Below are 22,093 nucleotides of genomic sequence, written 5' to 3'. Positions count from 1 at the left end.
TATACATACAAAGATTATATATGGGGTGGAGGTGGGGGTGGGGTGAGGGGGGCAGCTGACCCCCCTGCCCCCCCTTTGGCTCTGTCCATGTATACATCCAGAATTGCATAACTACACATCCATAACTTCATAACTATAAATCCAGAATTGCATAACTACACATCCATATAACTTCATAACTACACATCCATATAACTTCATAACTACACATCCAGAATTACATAACTATACATCCAGAATTGCATAACTATACATCCAGAATTTCATAACTAAAAATCCAGAATGAATGAACTAAAAAATGAATAACATAATGTTGTTGTTGGGAATCGAAATTGTTTTTTTTTTTAAGTAGGACGCACATTTTGATGCAAAACGACGTCGTTTTTGCATCCGTATGCACCATGTGTTTTGGGATTGAACTAGGTGTAGTTGAGAAAGAATAATGCGATATTATTCCAAGAGAGTTTCGACCTTTTACATGATGACCCCGTGGGGGTAATTATACAAGAGAACTAGCTTTCTACAAGGAAAGTAGGTCAAAAGGTAGAGCCGAATCGACTATGGAATCTACCATAATTGATGTAGCATCTACCAAAACTGGAAAAGGGAGCTATTTAGACATGGAAAGGAATCTCCGCTAAATCCGCCGCTAGTCGCTCCTGGGCGTGCACTCAGTCGGGGACGCACCGGCCGCCTAGTGAGGTAGCCTGAATAGGAAGGTTGAGGCACTCAGGCAAAGACGCTGCAGCCGCTGAGCCTGGTCGCTTATCTAGGCTCTTTCGAGGGAGCTCGATTGAGGACACGCGTGACTACCAGGCCTGATCACCATGCCTGAGCCAGCCAGCTCCTGTTTGGATACGCGCTCATCTGCTGGTCTGGTCTCCCGGGTGCATCGCACGACAAGCGGGGATAACGGAAGAAGCCCTTTCCCTTGATTCTCCAAGTGTCGCGCCGTGCTCGAGCCAAATTGCCCTTCTACTCCCTAGGCTAAGCGCCCGTTGCGGGGTATCTATCACCAGTCCCTCACTTTTTGGATTTAGCCAAGCAATAATTCGAAAAAGTAAAAAAAAAATAACCAAGGGCATGCCGGGAAGGCCCGATTGCCTTGATACGATTATCCTCTTACGCGAACCGGTGCCCAGCCGGGGGGCCGCACACCTGCCGATTGGTTTCGCCTCTGCCCTGACTGGTTCTGTGAAGCGGTATGGTCGTAGATATGTAATTATGACAAACCCCTCAACTTTTGCCGGTTACAGACTTACAGTCTCGAAACGCGTCTTTCCATAACCGTTTTTATCAGATATAACGTCCGTCCCCATGCCGTTCAATCGAGGACACGTGGCGTGATTTGGTCAGTTGACCAACTCTATAAATACCCGAAGCCTTCCCCCCTTTTTCCTTCTGCATTCTTCATCCTTCGACCTCCAAAACTTCCGGTGCATTCTCTCCTTTCACGACCCCAAACCTCTCCTTCTCCGGCGGCTGGCGTTCTTGTTCCCCAAGTCAGTTCCGTCGGCTCCACCGACCATCGACTTGTATTTAAGGTCAGCTCATCCATCCTTTCCTTTCTTGTCTTCTCTTTGCCTTTCGTTATGTCCTCTTCCCAACCTCCATCCTCATCTGCCGCCGGTGACCGTCAGGGTCACACTACTAACCCTCTGGCCACCACCTCTTCACTGGCGGCGGCCCAAGGTCCGTCGATGATAGCCCAGGTGGACCCTCCTATCGACCGGGAGTCAAGATACTTTGACGTCCTGGACTAGCCGGTGGGCCGCCGTTCTAGTCTCTGCGAGGTTGACTTTTTGCACGCCTGTCGACGGTAGCTGACCGCCCGGGCGACCGTTAGTGACGGATCCACCTCAAGGTGGGTATGTGGGGATTCACTACCAGTCGGTCCGGTGCGGTTTCCGAGTGCCCGTCTCTCATTTCCTCTCCATTTTGCTCCAATACTTCGGTATCGTGCCGACCAGTTGGTGCCCAACTCCTACTGTCTTTTGACCGCCTTCCTCACTTATTGGCTATTGCCACCGTCTCGAAGTGGAGGCCACCCTTTCTTTGTTCCACCATCTTTTCCGCTTGACCGCGGTCGCCCCGGAACACTTGCAAATACGTTCTTGGAACGGCTGTAACAAAATATAATTTAAGAAAAAAAAAAACAAAACAAAATTAGTAATACATAATTTACACAAAAGAATTACTCCAAAAGTCATTTCAAAGTGCATAAACCATGTTTGTGTCGAAGTTCTTCAAATCTAGTACTATCTAGAGCTCTTGGTGTTCCTTGTCTAATGATTTCTCCATTTTCACTATTTTCAAAACACCATGATGACGACGACATGTTCGTAGACATTGAAACTTTTGTTGCCATGCAGTACACCTTGGGCCTCCATACTTGCTTTTGCCCATACCCAGGTATTCTCACCTAAGTCGACTTGTAGTGTCTCCAACCACGCCCTCTTTTGTTGCAGTTAAAACACACCTTATTAACAAACTGGTTAAAATATCCTGACTACTTTTTTTGCCTTTTGTGAGTTTTCTTTGACCCAAGTAGTGGTTGGCTGATTTCCTTGTTTGCTGACATAACCCAAACTTGCGTTGTTAGACTGGTTCCACTTGTCCTTAATATGTTATCTAGGTTTTCAGCACCTGAGTTGAGCATCCTAACTTGCTTTCGCAGGTTTTCTAACTCTTTTTTCAAAACTTTTCATTTGAAGTTTTAAGTTCTAATTTTTCTCTAAGAGTTTCTTCATTGCATTTCAATTCAGAATTTTCAATTTCAAGAGATTTAATATTCTTAGTCAAAGTGTGATTCAGTTTACTTACCTTGCAGTAGTTTTTAACATCTCCTCGTAGGCTTGAGCAAGGTCAACATCTTCATCTTCAGATCCATCTTCATCTTTAGATCCATCTTCATCTTTGGACACTGCTTCTTCTACATTTGTCACTTGTTTTGCAATCTGCTCAGTGTAATATGTTGTGACAAAGAAATTTTCAAAATCAACACCTTCTTGCAAGTCATCTAGATTACAGATACTCCTATAGAATGCTACATAGTTGCTATTTGTTGCTCCGGCTCCCCTTCATCTGCATCTTCAACATCGCTCCACGTGAATAGGCATGTGCAACGGACGGGTTCGGACGGTTTGGGTGCGCGGAAGGTTAATCCGATTGGATTTTGGATACCATATTCGAGAACCTATCCGTTTACTTTCTAACTTAATTCCGTCGGATATTCTTCCGAATTACCGTTCGGATATCCGACTCAACCGTCAGATAGTTCGATTATTGATGATAAAAGTGTAACTGCAAAAATAATAAATTTATTTAATTAAAAGAAGTGATTTTTAAAACTTAACTACTAAAATACAGAACTACTTAAGTAGTAAGACACTTCACAAGTTCACAGTTACAAATTAAAATTTACATTCCTAACTTCAAAACATAAAATGATAAATGATAATTGATTAATTGATATTTGATACAGATTACAGACTAACTGACTAAGCATACAAAATAACAAAAATAAAAAACACTGAAGTTCAGACATTAAGCAGTAAGCATTAATCCAAGCCTCCAAAAGACCAAAAGTCCAAAGTCCAAGCTACCAAGCCACAGCATTCAGCAGTCAGCAGTCAGCAATCAACATTTAGTCATTTACAAGTTCACAAAAAGAATACCAGTAGACCACTATATCTCTATATTGAAATACCCTAATAATATGATAATAACCTATTTGGCTATTCCTCTTCCTGATAAGTAAAAACACAAAACATTGATAAGCTTTAAAATATTTAAACTTTAAACAATTGAACATGAATGAGTGAGAATATGAGATGAATACATTATACATGATAGATAATTTATAAATTTTATATAGAGTGCTCAGATTGCTATTTTTCCATATCAACTAAGGATTGGGGGAAATTGCTCAATATGAGTATGGCACAAAACACCACACGACATAGGCAACATTATGTCAAACCCAATTCTATATATTCAGAAAACATGGTGGAAGCATCACCATTGCACAAGGGGCCAAAGACAATTAAGTAATTAACAATAACAGAGATATGAAGACTGGAGAGAAGTGAAGCCATATACATTACCACTTTACCAGACACCATTCATCATTCAGGTGCCAAAGACAGAAAGGATTACTGGATGTCTGAATCAGTGATAGCTGAGCTCAAATGCTCAATGGCAACAACATTTAAAATGTCACCAAGCCATTAAACACTTTCCATTTCCCAGCCAAGGAATGAAGGCCTGAGGGACATTGATATTAGATACACATACACTGTAACACTGATACAGTCATACAGACATATCACATAATAATCATTGATCAAATATCAAAATAAATACAGAAATGCTTTATGGAATATAAAATATAAATTCAGAATGATTGAATGAATAATTGAATATATAAGCATATAACCATCCAGGTATACACTGCCATCAGCTTCCACTATATTACTTAACAAGCAAGACAGATCAAAAATCTCAGAGAAAAATGTATTAGAAGTCACATACAGTGAACCAGAAATCCTAACAGTCATTTCATAAAAAGATTTTAGAATCTTTACCAAACCAGAAATGGTTTCCCAATCCATGAAGTTAGGCATATTCTCACACAAATCAGATTTAATTCCATTGTCTGAGCTTGCATACTCTTCAAAGACTTTATCATACAGCAAAGCAGCACTCAGCATCATATAGGTGGAGTTCCACCTTGTAAGAACATCAAGACACAAGGAATTCTTGGCTTCCACCCCCATTACATCAGCTAGCTCCCTAAACCTTTGAAGCATAGCAGGTGAGCTTCTCACATACCTAACATCATCCCTCACTTTTTTAACAGGATTATCAGATTCTTTCAACCCATCATGTACCACCAAGTTAAGGATGTGAAAAATGCACCTTATGTGCAAGAACTTACTCCTAACAGCAGTACAACCCCATGACACAAATTTCTTCTTTAAGAATCCTAGGCCAGTATCATTGCTAGAAGCGTTATCAACTGTGACACTGAAAACTGATTTTTGACCCCAGTCCAAAAGACAACTTTCTAAAGCCTTTGCAGTACTTTCCCCCTTCTGGGAATAGATAGGAACAAATGAAATGATTTTCTTTTGGAGCTTCCACTCACTGTCAATGAAATGTGCAGTTATGCACATGTTGTTTATTCTCTGGACTGAGGTCCATGTATCAATTGTGATACTAAACCTCTGACTACTAGTCCTAAAGAACTTCCTCTCATCAGAAAATATCTTTAAAATGTCCCTACTAATAGTCCATCTTGAAGGGATTTTAAACCTAGGACAGCAAACTAACACAAACTTTCTAAACCCATGTCCCTCAACTATCCTAAAAGGCAATTCATCCAGAATAATCATCTCAGCTAAGGCTCTCCTTATCAAGTCTTGATCAAACACCCAAGTACCTAACACCCCTTCAGTTCCTTCACTACTTTCAGTTCCAGCAGAAGAAGGTGCAAGTTGGATAGTAAGCAAGGACTGCCTTGTATCCTTAGAGTGAGGATTTTTAAGGCAGTTTAAAATATGATTTCTGAGAGAAGAAGTCCCATGTTTCTTGGACTCACAACAAAACACTCTAGCACAGTATAAACATTTTCCCTTGATCACAATGCCCTCAATGTCTTTGATCTTTTCAAAGTGATCCCATATAGGAGATTTGGTCTCAACCACTTTCCTTTTCTTAGGAACAGGTGGAGGGAAAGGCTGCTGAGACTGAGATGTATTTGTCTCTACAGATGTGGCTTCCACCTCAGGTTGACTTCCAAATAAACCACTAATACTTTCCATCTAAAAAAGGAAAGTATCAGTGAATGGAAAATCACTCATGGAAAATCATCAACAATTATGGACAAAGGCATCAAGCATGCACATTACCACATATATTCATATAATTACTTAAAAAGGAAGAATTCAGTTAATTTCACATGTCATCATGTATGCAGAATTGCACATAAACGATTTAAGGGTCACATATCCATAAACTTAATACAATTTACAATTTACAAAGAAATCCATAATCAGGCATTCAAGCTAAGTAGATGTATGCTACTTTATAATGCTCATCATCTATATGGATTTCGCACACAAGGGCTAGGGCTTCCACCAGATTAGGGACAATTAATTAACCCTTTAAGCCTTTAACTCCTTTAAGGGACAGCATAGATTTACACTTATAAATTATAAATTTATAATGCTCATCAATCATCATTTATATGGAATATGGATTTCCAGGGGCAAAGGGACACAGGGGCTAGGGCTTCCACCAACAGATTCACATTATCACAGACTGATAGACTCACAGAGTCATAGTCAAAGTATCACAAATTAGAGACAAGTGACATGCAATTGATGCAAATATGCAATCTCGAACTTCTCAAGTCTCAACAGACCACATTATCACAGTCCACAAACATCACAATCACAGAAACCCTAATCAAACTATCAAAGTATCACAAATTAGACACAAAGTGACATGCAATCTGGAACTTCTCAACAGATCACATTATCACAGTCCACAAAAATCACATCACAGAAACCCTAATCAAACTATCAAAGTATCACAAATTAGACACAAGTGACATGCAATCTGGAACATCTCAACAGATCACATTATCACAGTCCACACAAATCACAATCACAGAAACCTTAATCAAACTATCAAAGTATCATAAATTAGAGACAAGTGACATGCAATTTGGAACTTCTCAACAGATCACATTATCACGGTCCACAAAAATCACAATCACAAAAACCGTAATCAAACTAACAAAGTATCACAAATTAGAGACAAGTGACATGCAATCTGGAACTTCTCAACAGATCACATTATCATAGTCTACACAAATCACAATCTATAAGAGTATAAGACTATAACCTAACAATCTATAAGATTAGGGTTTAGAGAATAGAGATTACTTCGTTTCTCTAAATTAAACCCCCGAGGATAAAGGGCTTCGATTCCTAGCCAGCGAACTGCAATCCACCGGAGTATCGCACATCCGCGCCGATCAGAGACTCAGACTCTCAGAGGTCAGGGGTTACCGGAAAGGAATGGGGCTTCCACGGTTCCACCGAAGAATAATAGCTTCCACCGGAGACAAAGAAGTCTAACTCACACTCTCAGAGTCTCAGAGATTGAGAGAAGCTGAGAGAGAAGAAAGAACAAGAGACTTTGAGAAAACTAGGGTAGAGAGAAGAGAGAAGTCGGAGAGTTCTCTGGAAGAATGGAAGAGCTGCGCAAATGAGACTAGGGTTTTAGATTTTAGCCTTCATATTCTATATATACTAGGCATGCACGGCGTCGTATTACTTAGGGTATACAAACCCTTACCCTATATCGGGTAGTCGGACGGGTTCAGGTGGAAATTATACCCCCTACCCGAACTCATTAAGCCGTCGTCATTCTTGGCTACGGATCGGATTAGGCTAGTCGGGTTCGGTTTTCACACCACTCTTTTGTGTCAGGTTTGGGTTGGGCGGGTTCTGCACAGGCCTACACATGAGGGTATAAGATTTCTTTCCTTTGTTATTTGCACACTCAGACTAAATGTGTCCATAACCCCCACATTTGTAGCGTTAAAATGATCCTATGTGCTTGTAGTTTCCATTTGAGCTTTTAGATTTCTGATTACTTCGAGACCCATCTCCTTTTGACTTCGCCCTTTGAGCCTTACCATTACCCTTCACTTTCTTCAGGAATTTGCTGAACATTTTGGTCAGCATGGCCATGGATTCACTCATCTTAGTGTCCGAATTTAAACCAACACTAGAATAAGTTACTTCAAATGCAACTCCTTTGTCTTTTCTTTAGGTGTTTCTCTTCTTCGTCCAATTCCATTTCATATGTTTGAAAATTCCCCCATCAACTCATCTGAGGTAAGAATTTTGAGATTAGTTGACTATTTGATTGACACCGCTTGCATCTTGAACCTCGATGGTAGGGATCGCAAGACTTTTCGCACCAATTTTTCCTCACCACATGGCTCCCCTAGATTGATAGCATTGTTTGACAAATTATTGATCCGTGCACTAAAATCTGAGATTGTCTCGGTTTCCTCCATTCTTAGGCTCTCGTATTAGGATAACAACATCTACAACTTGGAAAGTTTAACTAAACCCATACCTTCTTAGTGAATCTGTAAAGCATCCCATGCGGTCTTTGCACAGTTAGTTGCTGAGACGAGTACAAACTGGTATGGAGTTAGAGAACTATGAATTGCATTCATAGCTCTATTGTTAGCTGCATACGACTTCTTTTCATCTGCAGTCTAGAGGCGTCCACCCGTTTAAAACTACTTGCCAGCACTCTTCAACCAATGACTTAATAAAAGTCTTCATCCTAGCCTTCCAATAAGCATAGTTGTTAACTCCTTACAACAAGGGTGATCTTGTTATCGACGCACATTCTTAGGATCTCGCTAATAAATTGAGCGACACAGCTCTAATACCAATTGAAAGTTTATATAGCAAGAATGTAACCTTTAAACAAATTAACGCAATAACAAGAGTTGTTACTCTGTGATAAGAAGTCCTAGCCAAAATTCAATACGAGTAGTTACTCTACGTAATGCTCCAAACAAAATGCAATGAAAATAATCAGGTTAAATAGAAAATACACAAGATACTTTTTTATCGCAGTTAGAGAACACCTCCTACTCTATGGGGCCATGCCTAAAATTTTCCACTATAGATCAACCGGCGTTTTTACAAGTAAAAGAAAGCTAAGGTTCAAATTATTTACAAAAAAAAACTAGGCCTACCACATATTTTTAACATCAACCTTATACTACAACTTTGTAAGAAAGTTTCAAAAATACAATTTGTGTGTGCTCATATGGTAATTACACAAATTGTATGCCAACTTGGATTTTCAGATAATTTGTACTAATATCAAGTGGAACAGCTTCTCCAGATAGATAGTACTCCAATATGTCACTTTTCTTAAAGTAGGGGTGGGCACATTCCAGGTCTGACCCGAATTTTCCATGGATTCGACCCGCTGAACTCGACTCGGGTCAGGTTCGAAATGTCAAGGGCCACACTCGATGAAAAGAAAAGGAAAATAGAGTTTTTCGGTTCGGATCTCGGGTAGGAAAATTTAATTTCGAATCCGACCCGAGACCCGAAATTATATATTTATATATAAGCAATTAACTTTCCTCTTATGCCCTAACCCTACCTTTTCATTCTCCGCCTCTCACCTCTCATTCTCTCTGTATCTCACTCTCACCCAGACACCCCCTCAACCATTCACTCCCTAGACCCTCCGCCTCTCACCCTCTCAGGCCTCACTACCTCAGCCACTAGTCTTCAGCTCTCCGCGGCGCTGGTCTCCGCGGATCCACCTCTCCGCATCTCCATGGGACCGTGACTCCAACTCCGGCTCTCCACCTTCACCGTCACTGAATCGTCGTTTCGTCACTCCTGGTGAGTCGTTTTGTCTTCTCACTTTTAGAGTCACAATCTCTCATTCTCTTACCCCTCTGGCTCACTAGTCACTACTCACTACAGAGGAACCCTTAAATCTCTTTCGAGTTGCGTAGCGTACACCGTAGATCTGAAGAAATCTCCATTGATGCTTCGACTTGCTCCACTTCTCTGGTGACCGGCGGTTTGCATCTCAAACTCCAAACACGTCAAAGCCTATGGCCATGAAAATCTAACAAGTACTTTATTAGTTTTTTTTTTTCAGAAAATTTAAGTTTTAACCATGTTTATAAAATTTTCCCTTTTATATTAATTTACTGAAGGTTTTTTTTTAATTTTATAATTTTCCCTTTGAGTTATTACCATCTGAGGTCCTCCGAGTATAGTGGTTTTGCCACGTTTAGTCCTAAACTTTCAAATTGACCATTTGTGGTCCTTCGACTTTCAAATTTAACCATTCGTGGTCCAAGTTAACCACTCATGGTCCTCCAACTTTCAAAATTTAACCAACTATAGTCCTTTCAAGAGGACCACGAGTGGTTAAATTTTGAAAGTTGAAGGACCATGGGTGGTTAACTTGGACCACGAATGGTTAAATTGGAAAGTCGAAGGACCACAAATGGTCAATTTGAAAGTTTAGGACTAAACGTGGCAAAACCACTGTACTCGGAGGACCCCATGTGGCATTAACTCTTTTCCCTTTTTACATATAATTTTAGAAAATTTTCCCACATATTCTAAAATTTAAAAACTGCATCACTGTGTTTTTCTTGTTCTTCCAGCGTTTTACTAGTCACTACTTAACTTCAGTTAGTAACTTGTGTTATTCTTTTATTAGATACCCTTTTTGTAACACCCCCTAAAACCAAGCTATTTAAAGCCTTAAAACATGCAGATAACTTAAACCAAAACACCAAACACAGCGGAAGACTGAAAGATAAGATATAAATAAAACGAGGAAACGGGGTGCTATGCCACGCTCACCCAAGGCTGAACGCACAGGCTAAATCTGCATTGTTTAAATCTACAACCATCCAACAGAGTTCTACGTCTATATTGGCTCATAGGCCACAAAAGACAAAGGGGAAACTATGCTAGCAGGCACTAAACCGCGCACTCGTCTAAGAATCACCTGAAAGAAGCATATAAAACATGGGACGACGCCTGGTCAGCGAATAATGCTGGTAACCCACCAATACATGTGAAATATCATACATAGGTAAGATATAAGTTTGTAAAGCCATTTCTGAAACAGAATACATATATATATAAGTCAAAAACCAAGAGTAATAGTCAACACAAGACTCAACACTCTCAACGAGAATACGGGAACACATCCCAAGACCACAAGGAACAACAACGACTCACAAGAAGTCTCAAGGTATGGTCTATCATCACACAATAGACCAACACCCGACATGCATAACTCAAAGGAATAAGACACAACAAACGGCAACACATGCCAAGGAAACACATGCCTTTGTGACTACATACGTCACAAGAAGGGAACTCACAACAACGGCTACACAAGCCCTCGTGACATCACCCATCACGAGTTGATATGCCTTCCTTATGCCCGGTTCCAACCTTATGGCTACCCCCAGCCTTGTATCTTCTTCCAACCATTACCTCCAGGACCCCTGTACTTCTTAGTCCAACCTTTTCCCTCCTGGAACCGTCGTCCCCCACCAACGACCACCAACGAGACCACCGATTTCATAGTACACGAGGGTACCGTTCACACACACGGCGACACACGCCTTACCCAAAACACGTGAACCTGACACACAGGTCACAACTCCATAATCACGTCATGGCCACCATGAGGACCACTGCAATACCTTGGTGACTAGTGTCCCATACCACTAATCGTGCAATCCAGGTAAAAGACACACACACATCACACCACAACAGGAATCAATCAACGGATCACAACGAAGATATGAAACCATACTCAATCAAGGAATGGATCACAGTCCAACAACAACAACGATGAATAACACAAGTTATCATCAACCAATAGGAAGGTACAAACAACACACACGCTAGCATTTAAACACCGAACTAGCATGCTTATCAAACGGGTAAACCAAACGTAGTTCCGAAGAACATACAAGACTCATCACGATTCAACAAAACACAATGTTGAACACTTAGCACGATTCAAGACACCAAAACCTACATGGGTTCCTACCATATAGTTCTAGACATACGAAACATCAAGAAGACACTCAAATAGTTCCACAAAAGAACATCGGGAAGTCCAAAGACCAAATACCGAGTCAAAAGAATCACAGGGAACAAATCCCCCAACAACCACAACACGTACCCCGCGGGTGGGCCCACGGGTAGGCCCCTACCCGTGGTCCTGCCCGCGGGTACAAGCCCTTCCACATTATGTACCCCGCGGGTGGGCGGCGGGTTGGACCCCTACCCGCCGTTCCGCCCGCGGGTACACTCCTGTACCACAATAAATCCCTTTGCGGATTTTCAACTCCAAGCTCAAATTCAAGTCCAAAACATGCCAAAACTCACCAAATACAACAAAATGACTTGAATCAAAGGAATAGCCAAGCAATGGCATACAAGAATCCTAAACACAAGCTCTAGATATGCATTTTCACAAGACAATGCATAAACACTCACATTTCATAGCAAAACACATGTAAAATCCAAGAAATATTCACATAGGTAAGCAAAATATATTTTGTAGAGCATGGGTTACCTTATTCGCTTATCCAACCAAAAACAACGCCAACTTAGGCTAGGCTCAACTCATAAGCCAAACGGGAAACCTGTGAATCACATAAGGGGATTTAAACTCTAACCCTTCCCTAAATTACCCACAAGCTCAACCATCTAGGCTAAGCACAACTTAGTAACATAATCAAGGCATTAAAACTAATAACCAAGCTCAAATATTAAAACTACTAATTAAAACTATTAAGCTAGGTGAGATTCGAACCCTAGCCACCCTTAATACAAAACACAAGCTTAACCAAAATTTTGAGTTTTCTTGAGGATGCCATTGTTGGTTTTCCGTCATGGCACTACATGTATAATGTATAGTAACTCGTTTTGCTTTCTTTGGGTTTCCCCCTTCCTAATAATAAAAAAAAGTAATGTGTAAATTAAACTAAAATTTAATTTATTTTTCTCATATATATTTTTTAATCTGCAGGTTGCATTGTTTTTGTCTTCTTGATGGTTCCTTTGCATTCCCATTAGCATTGATAATGCATGAATGGACTAATTGGTTTGGGAACACAATGAATGGACTAATCGGTTTGGGAACACAATGAATGGACTTATCGGTGTTGGTGCATTGGTGGTATCAAAAACTGCAATAAACAATAGAAGGCCTAAAAAATAGAATCTTTTTTTTTTATTTTGTTGCCCCCAATGTTAAAGCCTGGCTCAGTGGCTATGTACTTTTTTAAAAAGTAATCGAGTAATTGGCAAAAATGAGTAAATACCAGCAGAGGTTTTCCGATTTTGGTGACACCGCCACTTTTAGTCCTCAATTTTTAAATCTATCACTCTTAATCCTTTTATTTTTAATTTTTAGCCATCTGTAGTCCTTCCGTTAGTTTAGGCCAGTTGATCCCATTATGTTAACGATAGAATTGTCCTTTCACAATTGTTGAGATTATTTAATTTATTTTTTGACTTTGTCCTCATCAACATCTCGAAGAAACCCATTCCCGACCCCCATAATCTGATCCAACCATCCAAATAGAATGTTTTCAAACTCCATCCATCACTGTCGTCTCCTCTATGGATTTTAGTTTTGGAAAACCTATGAATTTCTCAAGGTCTGAGCATGGCGGAGGAGCACAACTACCAATTGCCCGAAAGCCACCGTCTGTGCGCCAACAATTGCAGCTTTTTCTGAAGACCGGCGACGCAGAATTACTGCTCCAAATACTACCGGTACACGATCTGCCTCAAGGGTGCCCAATGGAAACCCAAGACTCCAGTGAATTCCATATTCGCTGTGCCGTCAGTGTCTATACCGCTAGAGAATTTGAAGGCAACGAACCGGCTCTCGGATTGCCCGAAGAAGGTTGGGTTGACTGGATTTTGGTGCTGGTGCGGGGTCACCTTCTGTGGTGCCACCAATACCCCGACATTCATGGATGTTCATTCGATTTTAAGGCCGGGCAGAGAAGCCATTGCCAAGGCCAACCCTTTGGTCAAGGTGGAGAAGCTAGAGAAGATATGATCTCATTGGTCGTCGGTAAGTTTATTCTGCAACAAAATGGGTTGACGATGATAATATTTGATAATTGTCTAAGGAATCAGCTGAGGAGGATGCTCGCATTCGACACACTTGTTTTGAATGGTTTCGTCGAGTTTTCTTGGACTGAATCCACTGATAAGGATTGCAAGCTCAAGCAGGAAGAAGAAGATGGCGAGGCGTCATTTCGAGGGCAGCGACTGTAAAAAAAAAAAAAAAAAAAAAAAAAAAAAGGGGGGGTTGAAAAATGGATTATTTAAGTGATTAGATGTGAATGGACAAAATTGTCCTTCGGAAAAACGGCTTGAGGGAGCAATTCTAACCGAAGGATTGTAGATGGTTAGAAATTAAAAGTAAAAGGACTAGGAATAGTTGATTTAAAAGTTGAGAACTAAAAGTGACAGTGCCACCAAAGTCAGAAGACGTCACTGGTATTTACTCTGGCAAAAATCAACATAAATGATGCGGAGTAAATGCAACATAATAAATAAACTTTTAAATGTTGGATAATCATAACTCAATTAATTTTGGCAATATATAAATTATTTTATAAAAAACATTATTACATTATTTATTAACTTCAAAGAATTGGAGAACTATAAATGACATAACAAATTAAAAAGTTTATTTTTGGGCCTATTAGATTTTTCGAGTATAGTAACTCGGACCCGAATTAAATCCGATCCGAAACACCCGATTCCGATGCATGTTTTTTATATTTCGGTTCGATTTTCGGACTTAGAAAATTGGTATTTTCAGTCGTGCGATGCACGAAATAGAATTGTTATAATATATTAAGAATATTTAAATCAATATATAATTATTTAAGAGTTAATTTCACCAGGGGTCGCTTATCTTTCCTCACAATTTCAAATTTAATCCTAGACTATAGTTATTTTTTTTTTTTTATTACAAAGGAAGGGGGATACCCATACAAACTATGCCTACAACAAGACTCGAAGCCTAGACCTCCTACATAGGGGAGCAATCCAATACCAGTGGACCACAAGCCACTTGGTTATAGTTATTAATTATTAAGATTTATTTATGTTATAATTCTTACGTTAATATTCTTACTATTATTATTAACACTTAATTACTTTTAGATATTATTTTTACCACTTATTATTATTATTATTATTATTATTATTATTATTATTATTATTATTATTAGTTTCTTTTCAAGTTTTGTTAGTATATAATGACCGTGAGGCACACAATAATAATATAACCATAATTAAATATTCTTGTATTGTATTCCGTGAGTCACAATAATAATATAATAATAATTAAATATTCTTCAATTCTATATTCTTCTAGGATTTCTATTACCATCATTAATTATTCCTTAATTTACCATAATTAAATAATTTGACTAATTATAAAGAGAGATTATTAAATAATGCACGGGACAATTTTTTAATTAAAAAATTTAAAAATTCATTAATAAAACATAAGGTTCTCATAGTTTTTTCTTAGAAACTATTTAATAAAGCATTTTTTTTAAAAAAAAAATTGGTGGGCCAAACCGCCTACGGCAGTTTGCGGTGGATAGATCTCGAAAAAATACGCAATTTCAAAATAACATTTGTCCAAAACGGACAACCGAGTCAAAAGTTATGCCTTGCCGAACTTTTGACACTTCACAACTTTACCTAGAATTCTTGTACGAATGGGAAAGTAGAAATCAATATATTTTATTGAGAAGAGAGATTTTTTAGGAATTGGGCGGGAAGTTAAAATTTCAGGATTTTGTTTTTATATATAGTATAGAGTATAGATGTGCAAAGGGAATGTATTACACTATTTTATAATTTTAGAATATAATTTTTACCCAGAATTATTGTACGAATGGGAAAGTAGAAATCAATATATTTTATTGGAAAAAAATCAATATATTTTATTGGGAAAAGAGATTTTTTAGAAATTGGGCGGGAAGTTAAAATTTAGGATTTTATTTTTATATATAGTATAGATTTAAACTCGAAATATTTTGAGTGATCCAATTACCCTTGGGTCGAACCCAAACCCAAACCCAACCCGTACTCACCCCTAGTTTAAAGTTTCTTCACGAATTTTGTGATTAAAATGTCTGAATTTCTTATAAAACTTCAATTTTCTTCATTACACAGCCGCTATTCATAGACTTTAGACAACACAAAATTAGGCTTATTGGATCACAACTCCCCGCATGATTTATGTAGTGAAGTTGAGGAAGTTTTTATGGATTTATTTTCAGCCACATATTTATCGAGAGAGATTTGCATCTTTTGCCACCACATCTAGGATTCCTTCTTAATCTCTCCAAATTAGGCTCCAAGATTTTACAACCTATTTTTACTCTAACTAAAATATATTTGACTAACATTTACAGTGGACCAACATATGCCAACAAAAAGAACTTAATTAATATTTTCATATTAATTACATACTAACAACTATATCTTACATCGCGTCACGACATGAGCATAAAATATTTTTGATAGAGTAACATAGCACTAACTATAAAATAAAGTTGAAGACTTCATTTATAAGACATGACTCATGAGTCATTAATCACCTAAAGATTAATCCCCGTTTGAGAGAATCCATCCCATATTAAAAAACCAACTCAATGACCAAACACATTAATATTCAATAGGGAAGGTTTAGAAGTTAGGGAGTATATATTCCCACCAATATTTAGTCCTTGATATTTCTTTCATAACTCAATAACACTCAAAATACTTAGTATAATTTTGTCGTGTACAACTACTAGAGTACACAGTGACTAGCCTCGGAGGCAATGAGACTCGCACTACTTAGTATGATATTTGTCATGTATGTGTCACTACTAGAATACAAGATGACTAGTCTAGAAAACTGATAGAGTCATTTACATATTACTTTCCTTTTTGTAATGTACCACTTACAAAGTTTCACTTATGAAGCATTACAATATTGCACTAGTCATATTAAGGATAAATCCAACACCCCAAAATCTTATATTAGTCAAAGTAGGATTATAACAATTTGTTAATCATAGCAATCCTCAACTAAGTTATTAGAATATCTCTAATAATGTACACATATATTTATTTACAACAACTATAAAATATAAAATTTTAGATTTTGTTCAACAATATATATGCCTTTTAGAAAAGATTATTGTTAATTATTTTGGTGACATCTTATCCGATATGTCACTCCAAGAAATAAAAGTAAATATAATTTTAGGGAGTAAAAACAACATTATATTTTTCATTAGAAAGAGAAGGAATGAAAATAAATAGTACGTCCAAATAATCATTTGTTAAAAGGGGTAATTGTAATTGATACAATATAATGGCTGGATCGATCGGATGCTAAGATTGAAGAAGAATCCTCTTGATGTCATCAATCAACCCCTGCATTTGGTGCCTAGAGTGTAATGGAGAAGGGTACACACAAGCACAGTCCAACTCCCCATCTCTAATGGTGTCAAAAATGGCGATGGTGGGGCCGATTCCATGAACAGAAGAGCAGCCAATGAAGTCTTCCAGCCCAAGTTGATGGTGAGTGATGGCGATGATAGGGTCTTCAAACACAGAGAGAAAAGCAGTCCTCATGGATGAATAAGGGGTTAAGCCTGGGTTTTCTATGGCCTTGCCCATCAGGAAGTTCATATCACCCATGTCACTGAAATGCTTGTTATTGTTCTTGGCATTTGCAACGGATGTGTAGCTTCTTTTTGCCACTTCCCATATGTCTTCTCCTCCCTTGATGTCATGTGTGTTGAGGATAGCAGAATGATAAAACCCTGCACCGTACCACCATTTTCGATCTTGATCATTATATATAGATTAATTAAGGTCAATAAAGCCTACCTAACACAAACCACCTAATTTAAGGCAATGGTATTTCAGCCAAAAAAATTTGACGCAGTTAACCTCCAATGAAGATGCCAAAGCGACAAAATTTTTACAGCAATGGCAAAAATTTGAGAATTTTATTTCTCTGTTTTGCACTTTTTCTTTTTAATTAATTCTTTTTATTTAGGGTTATATGTTAAATATTTAAACATAAATTGTATATTATTAAAAATAAATTATATCATTTTGAAAGATCTCATCAAGGGATAAAAATAAGACTAATATTGAATATAAATTAATTAAAAATGTAATTAATGTTATATGCTATATTATTCTAGAATAAAAATATTATTTTCATTATAATTATATTTTATATTAAAATAATTAAAGTATTAATGTAAAAGTTTAAATTATTTTAGTGAAAGAAAAAAATTTGGTGCAGAAAGTGTAAATGGGTTGGAAATAAATTAAAAAAAAAAAGTATAAAAATATGCTAAAAATATTTATTTTTTTATGCAGAAATTTTTTTTTTTTTTTTTTTTTTAGTTGGGGGATGCCTAATAATTAATTCAAATAGTTGGAGTTAGCAGGAAACTGTGGACCAGATTAATCCAGGACAAAAGGATAATGCTTTGACTGCCAACCACATTTACAAAAAAAGCTTTACTATGTGTACTCTATATTTCTACTACTTCACTTTTATTTCTTGATGTGATAATTAATTATTATTGACAATTGATTATTATTAATTATCTCCACTCTATAGGTCTTAATGAAAATATTTAACATCAATTTGTGTGAGAGCGAATAAAAATTAAAGGTAAAATTTAAGAGTAGAATTAGTATTTTTCCTTCACAAAATTAATCAACACTCATTTGATTTGCATGTGACAGAGTGTCGGTAAGATGTAAGATTCGGTCTGACAATTACAATATGAAAGTTTTACCTTCTTATGGAGTGACTTCTTATTGGCCCCAACACCAAACTTCCTACCTAAAGAAGCTAGTGAGTTTACCTAATTTTTAGGGTGAGAATTTCACCTTACTATGAAGGGGTTTCTTATGAGCACCCGCGTTAAACCTTTTAACTAATGGGTCATTGAGTTTAGTCTCTTACAATTTTGTCGAGCAACAGAATAGAACTAGGACGAAAGATTTGGACCATGCTTGGTAAAATAATTAGTCTATCAGTTAATTTTTGCTTGTTTGACCACTATTAGTTGTTTAACATGGTTAAATAATCAATATGAGTGGTTGATTAATTAATTTTTTGTAACATCTTATTGCTTCAAAACATTAAAATTCAAAAAGTTATTCAAAGCAACTTTTTCGATAAACTTTTTGAAAAAATCATTTGATATGTAATCAACTAACAGCTAATAGCTAACACCTAATTTACCTAACATCTTTCTACAATCAACTAATACTACCCGTTAATCAAACCTACTAACCAATCAGTTAATAATAGCTATTTAGCTGTCGGACCGGGATGTGGGGCCCTTAGGGTTGGGGTTCAGCCTTTTGGAACAATAATAGCTATTTAGCAAACAACTATGGTCTTTTGTGATGCAAGAATTAATGAAGATAAGGCATAGAGGGGATAAAACTAACCAGCATGGTTGGTGCTAAGCACGGGATCAAGAATTGAACGGCAGTCCATGAGGGTGACAACTGCATACTTTTCGTATTTATGATCTGGAAGCTCTTTAGAAGCCCGGGCTGCAATCAACCCAGCCGCACTCAAAACCCCAAACAATTTTATACCTCTGGCTTCGCACCCATCCAGAATCCGGCGAGTGTCGTGTTTGCCCAACGTCAGCCGCACCACCTGCGACGCCCGAGGAGATTCCGTGTCGTGGAAAGCTATATTGGATAACCTAAAAGAATTCAAAGAATATCCCAGCATGTCCAATCCCCTTGCCCAAAATGGCTTGTTGGCTTTCCCGTTTGGAATGTAATCCTCTATTCCCAAACCCACCTCGCCTTCGCTTTCTATTTCCCTTTGTGTCCCTTCCTCCTGCCCGCCGCCGCCTACCAGGGGGTGCAGCAGCTCGGTCAGCAATGCGGCGGCGGTGGCGCGGTCGCAGGCTGACGTGTGCAGCCGGAGGGCCAGTACCCGCTTGCCGCCGTTCAGGTCGTACACGCTGGCGAAGAAAGTGTCCGCTTCGGAGTCGGACGAAGGGTCGGGATTGTGCCAGGTGTTGCGATTTAATTCGTGCTCGAGGATGAGGTGGAAGTCCGAGATGGAGGAGGGAGCGGCGCGGCGGAGGAGAATCTCGGCCGTTGAGGAATGATCGAACGGCTGGATTTGGAGGCGAGGAGTGGGGGGAGTGAGGTAAGAGAAGGAATTGGTGGCGGCGTGGTAGCGGAGTTTGGAGTTGAGGATTGGGTGGGCAATTTGCAACTTGAGGAGGGCATTTTCGAGAAGTGGAATATCAACGGGTTTCGATAAGAGGATTGCCAACACCGTTATGCCCGTCCCACCGGGCACCGCTCTACACCAGCTATACTCAGTGCCGCCCACCGGGCGGCTCTTGGGCTGCGCCGCCTTTGCTGCGGCGGCGACGCCGTCTTGCTCCGCCATCAAATCTTGAAGTAGAGGCTCGGAGTTGGAGTGATAAGCTGAGGAAGTAGAGTTGCCTTGAACTGAAATGGTCAAATGGGGTGCAGCTAGGCAGCTACCTACTGCCTACACGGCTACACACGTGAATATGTGAGTGAAATGTATACTTTAATTAACTTGTTTTTTTTTTTAAGTTGGAGTGATAAGCTGGTTTTTTTTTTTTAACCAAGTGCCTTGTAGTCTACTGGTATTAACTTGTTTTTTTAAGTGGAAGGTGATGGGTTCAAACTTCGAATAGGGTATCCCTTTCTTTATAACATATATAAAAAAACAAAATTAACTTGTTTTGTCATATTATATTGATGTACTCAATACAATTTAGAGTTAATTACCGAAATGTTCACTTGCGAAATTATCAATTTGGTCCTTAATTATTTTTTTTGACTAATTAAGTCCCTCAATTTTTTTTTAAAAAATCTTAATCAATTTGGTCATCTGTTTGTTTTGCTATTAGACATTCATTAACTCGATACTAAATTGGTAATTTTGTTATAGTCAATGGACCATTTTAATAATTAACTTTTCAAAAAAAATTGGGCATGTGATGACCGAAATGGTCCTTAGACTATAGCAAAACTACCAATTTGGTCCCAAGTTAACGGATGTCTAAGGGCAAAACAGGTGGAGGGCCAAATTGGTTAAGATTTTTAAAGTTGACGGACTTAATTGGTAAAAAAAAAAAAAAAAAAAGTTAATGACTAAATCGGTAATTTCACTATAGTCAATCGATCATTTCAGTAATTAACTCATACAATTATGACCAATTTGTTTCATAGAAAATTTTGAAGGGAAATGGAATTCAAATTCTATGGAAAACAAATATATTAATTACATTGTTTGGTCAGTGAAAAATAAATTACTGGAAATATTGATTCTATTGTTTGGTTGAGTTTGAAATTGTAAGGAATAATGAGTATAAAGACAATTATACATATACACAATAATAATAACAACAATAATAATGGCAATTAAGAAAAGTTGGTGAGGACATAATTATAATACTTGTTTTCTGTGAAAAAACAAAAAAAAACAAAATACCAAGGGTGGCCATGGAAAATGTCTTATTCATTCTTGACGAAAATATTTTTCATTAACCAAACAAAAGAAAAATAAGTTTTCCTCAAAATTCAAGAAAAACATTTTCCAGTGAACTAAACATGCCCTTAATCTACTGAGTTTTCCAAAGGGTGCTGATGTCTAAGTAGCTCAAGTAATCCCTTCCTTCATATCCAAAAATCTCATTATTGGAGGGAGAAAACTGACAATTATCACTATAGAATACAAACATTAAGAGTCGTGACAAGGTGCGAAAATCCGTTTTATCATAATATCAAACACGTCACATGAGTATGAGTCGTTGTAATTGAACAATCCTAGTCGAGTAGGTGGATACATGAGTATGAGTTGCAATGGGACAACCCTACCCAGGTTGGTGGATCAGTTTACTTAGTAATCATTATATTTTAAGTTTATCTTTGTGTGTGAGTTGCGTATGATATTCTTAATCAATTTGAACCACTCAGAACAATTGCAATGGCCCATGAATGGAGTCTCTGTGATTTTCTTATCTTTGAGACGGTAAAGAATGTCTATTCCCACAACGTTTTACTTCCGGTCGTCTGAAATTATTGAGAGAATACTAGAATGTGTGTTCAAGATACCTAATCTGTAAAATGTAGTATAAAATTGTGTTTCCTTTTCCTCTTTTCAGTTGTTTCAGCTCTTTTTTGAAAGAAAAATTGGCCGATTGGAAAGTTAAATGCATCGAGGATTTGGAATCTCAAATATGGGAATAAGATCAATTTGTAACATGAATGAATTGAGGGGAGGAATGATATTCTAGTTGTGAAATTCACTGACAATCCGAAACGGTGGTGGTGCACCCTTTGTTCATGCTGAAAAATCTAGACATTATTTTTTACTCTAAGAAGAAGAA

At 38.1% G+C, this 22,093-nt stretch overlaps 1 protein-coding gene and 1 long non-coding RNA gene across 2 annotated transcripts; both read right to left on the bottom strand.

Annotated features, from left to right (window-relative positions):
• Window positions 1-16,924: 16,924 nt before the first annotated feature.
• On the bottom strand, window positions 16,925-20,282 carry LOC109189606. Its single transcript, XM_019340218.1, has 2 exons — window positions 19,146-20,282; window positions 16,925-17,482 (listed from the first exon to the last, which is right to left on the bottom strand). Exons 1-2 carry the CDS (start codon window positions 20,116-20,118, stop codon window positions 17,049-17,051), a joined length of 1,407 nt encoding a protein of 468 aa, XP_019195763.1. The 5' UTR covers window positions 20,119-20,282; the 3' UTR covers window positions 16,925-17,048.
• On the bottom strand, window positions 18,595-19,143 carry LOC109189607. Its single transcript, XR_002055592.1, has 2 exons — window positions 19,087-19,143; window positions 18,595-18,676 (listed from the first exon to the last, which is right to left on the bottom strand). It is a non-coding gene; the product is annotated as an uncharacterized LOC109189607 (long non-coding RNA).
• Window positions 20,283-22,093: the final 1,811 nt, after the last annotated feature.

The sequence above is a fragment of the Ipomoea nil genome, unplaced genomic scaffold (genome assembly GCF_001879475.1).
Source record: "Ipomoea nil cultivar Tokyo-kokei standard unplaced genomic scaffold, Asagao_1.1 scaffold1558, whole genome shotgun sequence".
Lineage (NCBI taxonomy): Eukaryota > Viridiplantae > Streptophyta > Magnoliopsida > Solanales > Convolvulaceae > Ipomoea > Ipomoea nil.
Note: the sequence above shows the minus strand (reverse complement) of the source record. Positions and strands in the feature narration are given on the sequence as shown.

Coding starts and splice junctions, on each gene's coding strand:
- LOC109189606 (XM_019340218.1), bottom strand. CDS start 20,118: ATGGCGGAGCAAGACGGCGTCGCCGCCGCAGCAAAGGCGGCGCAGCCC. Junction 17,483..19,145: donor GCTTAGCACCAACCATGCTG/GTTAGTTTTATC, acceptor GGTACGGTGCAG/GGTTTTATCATTCTGCTATC.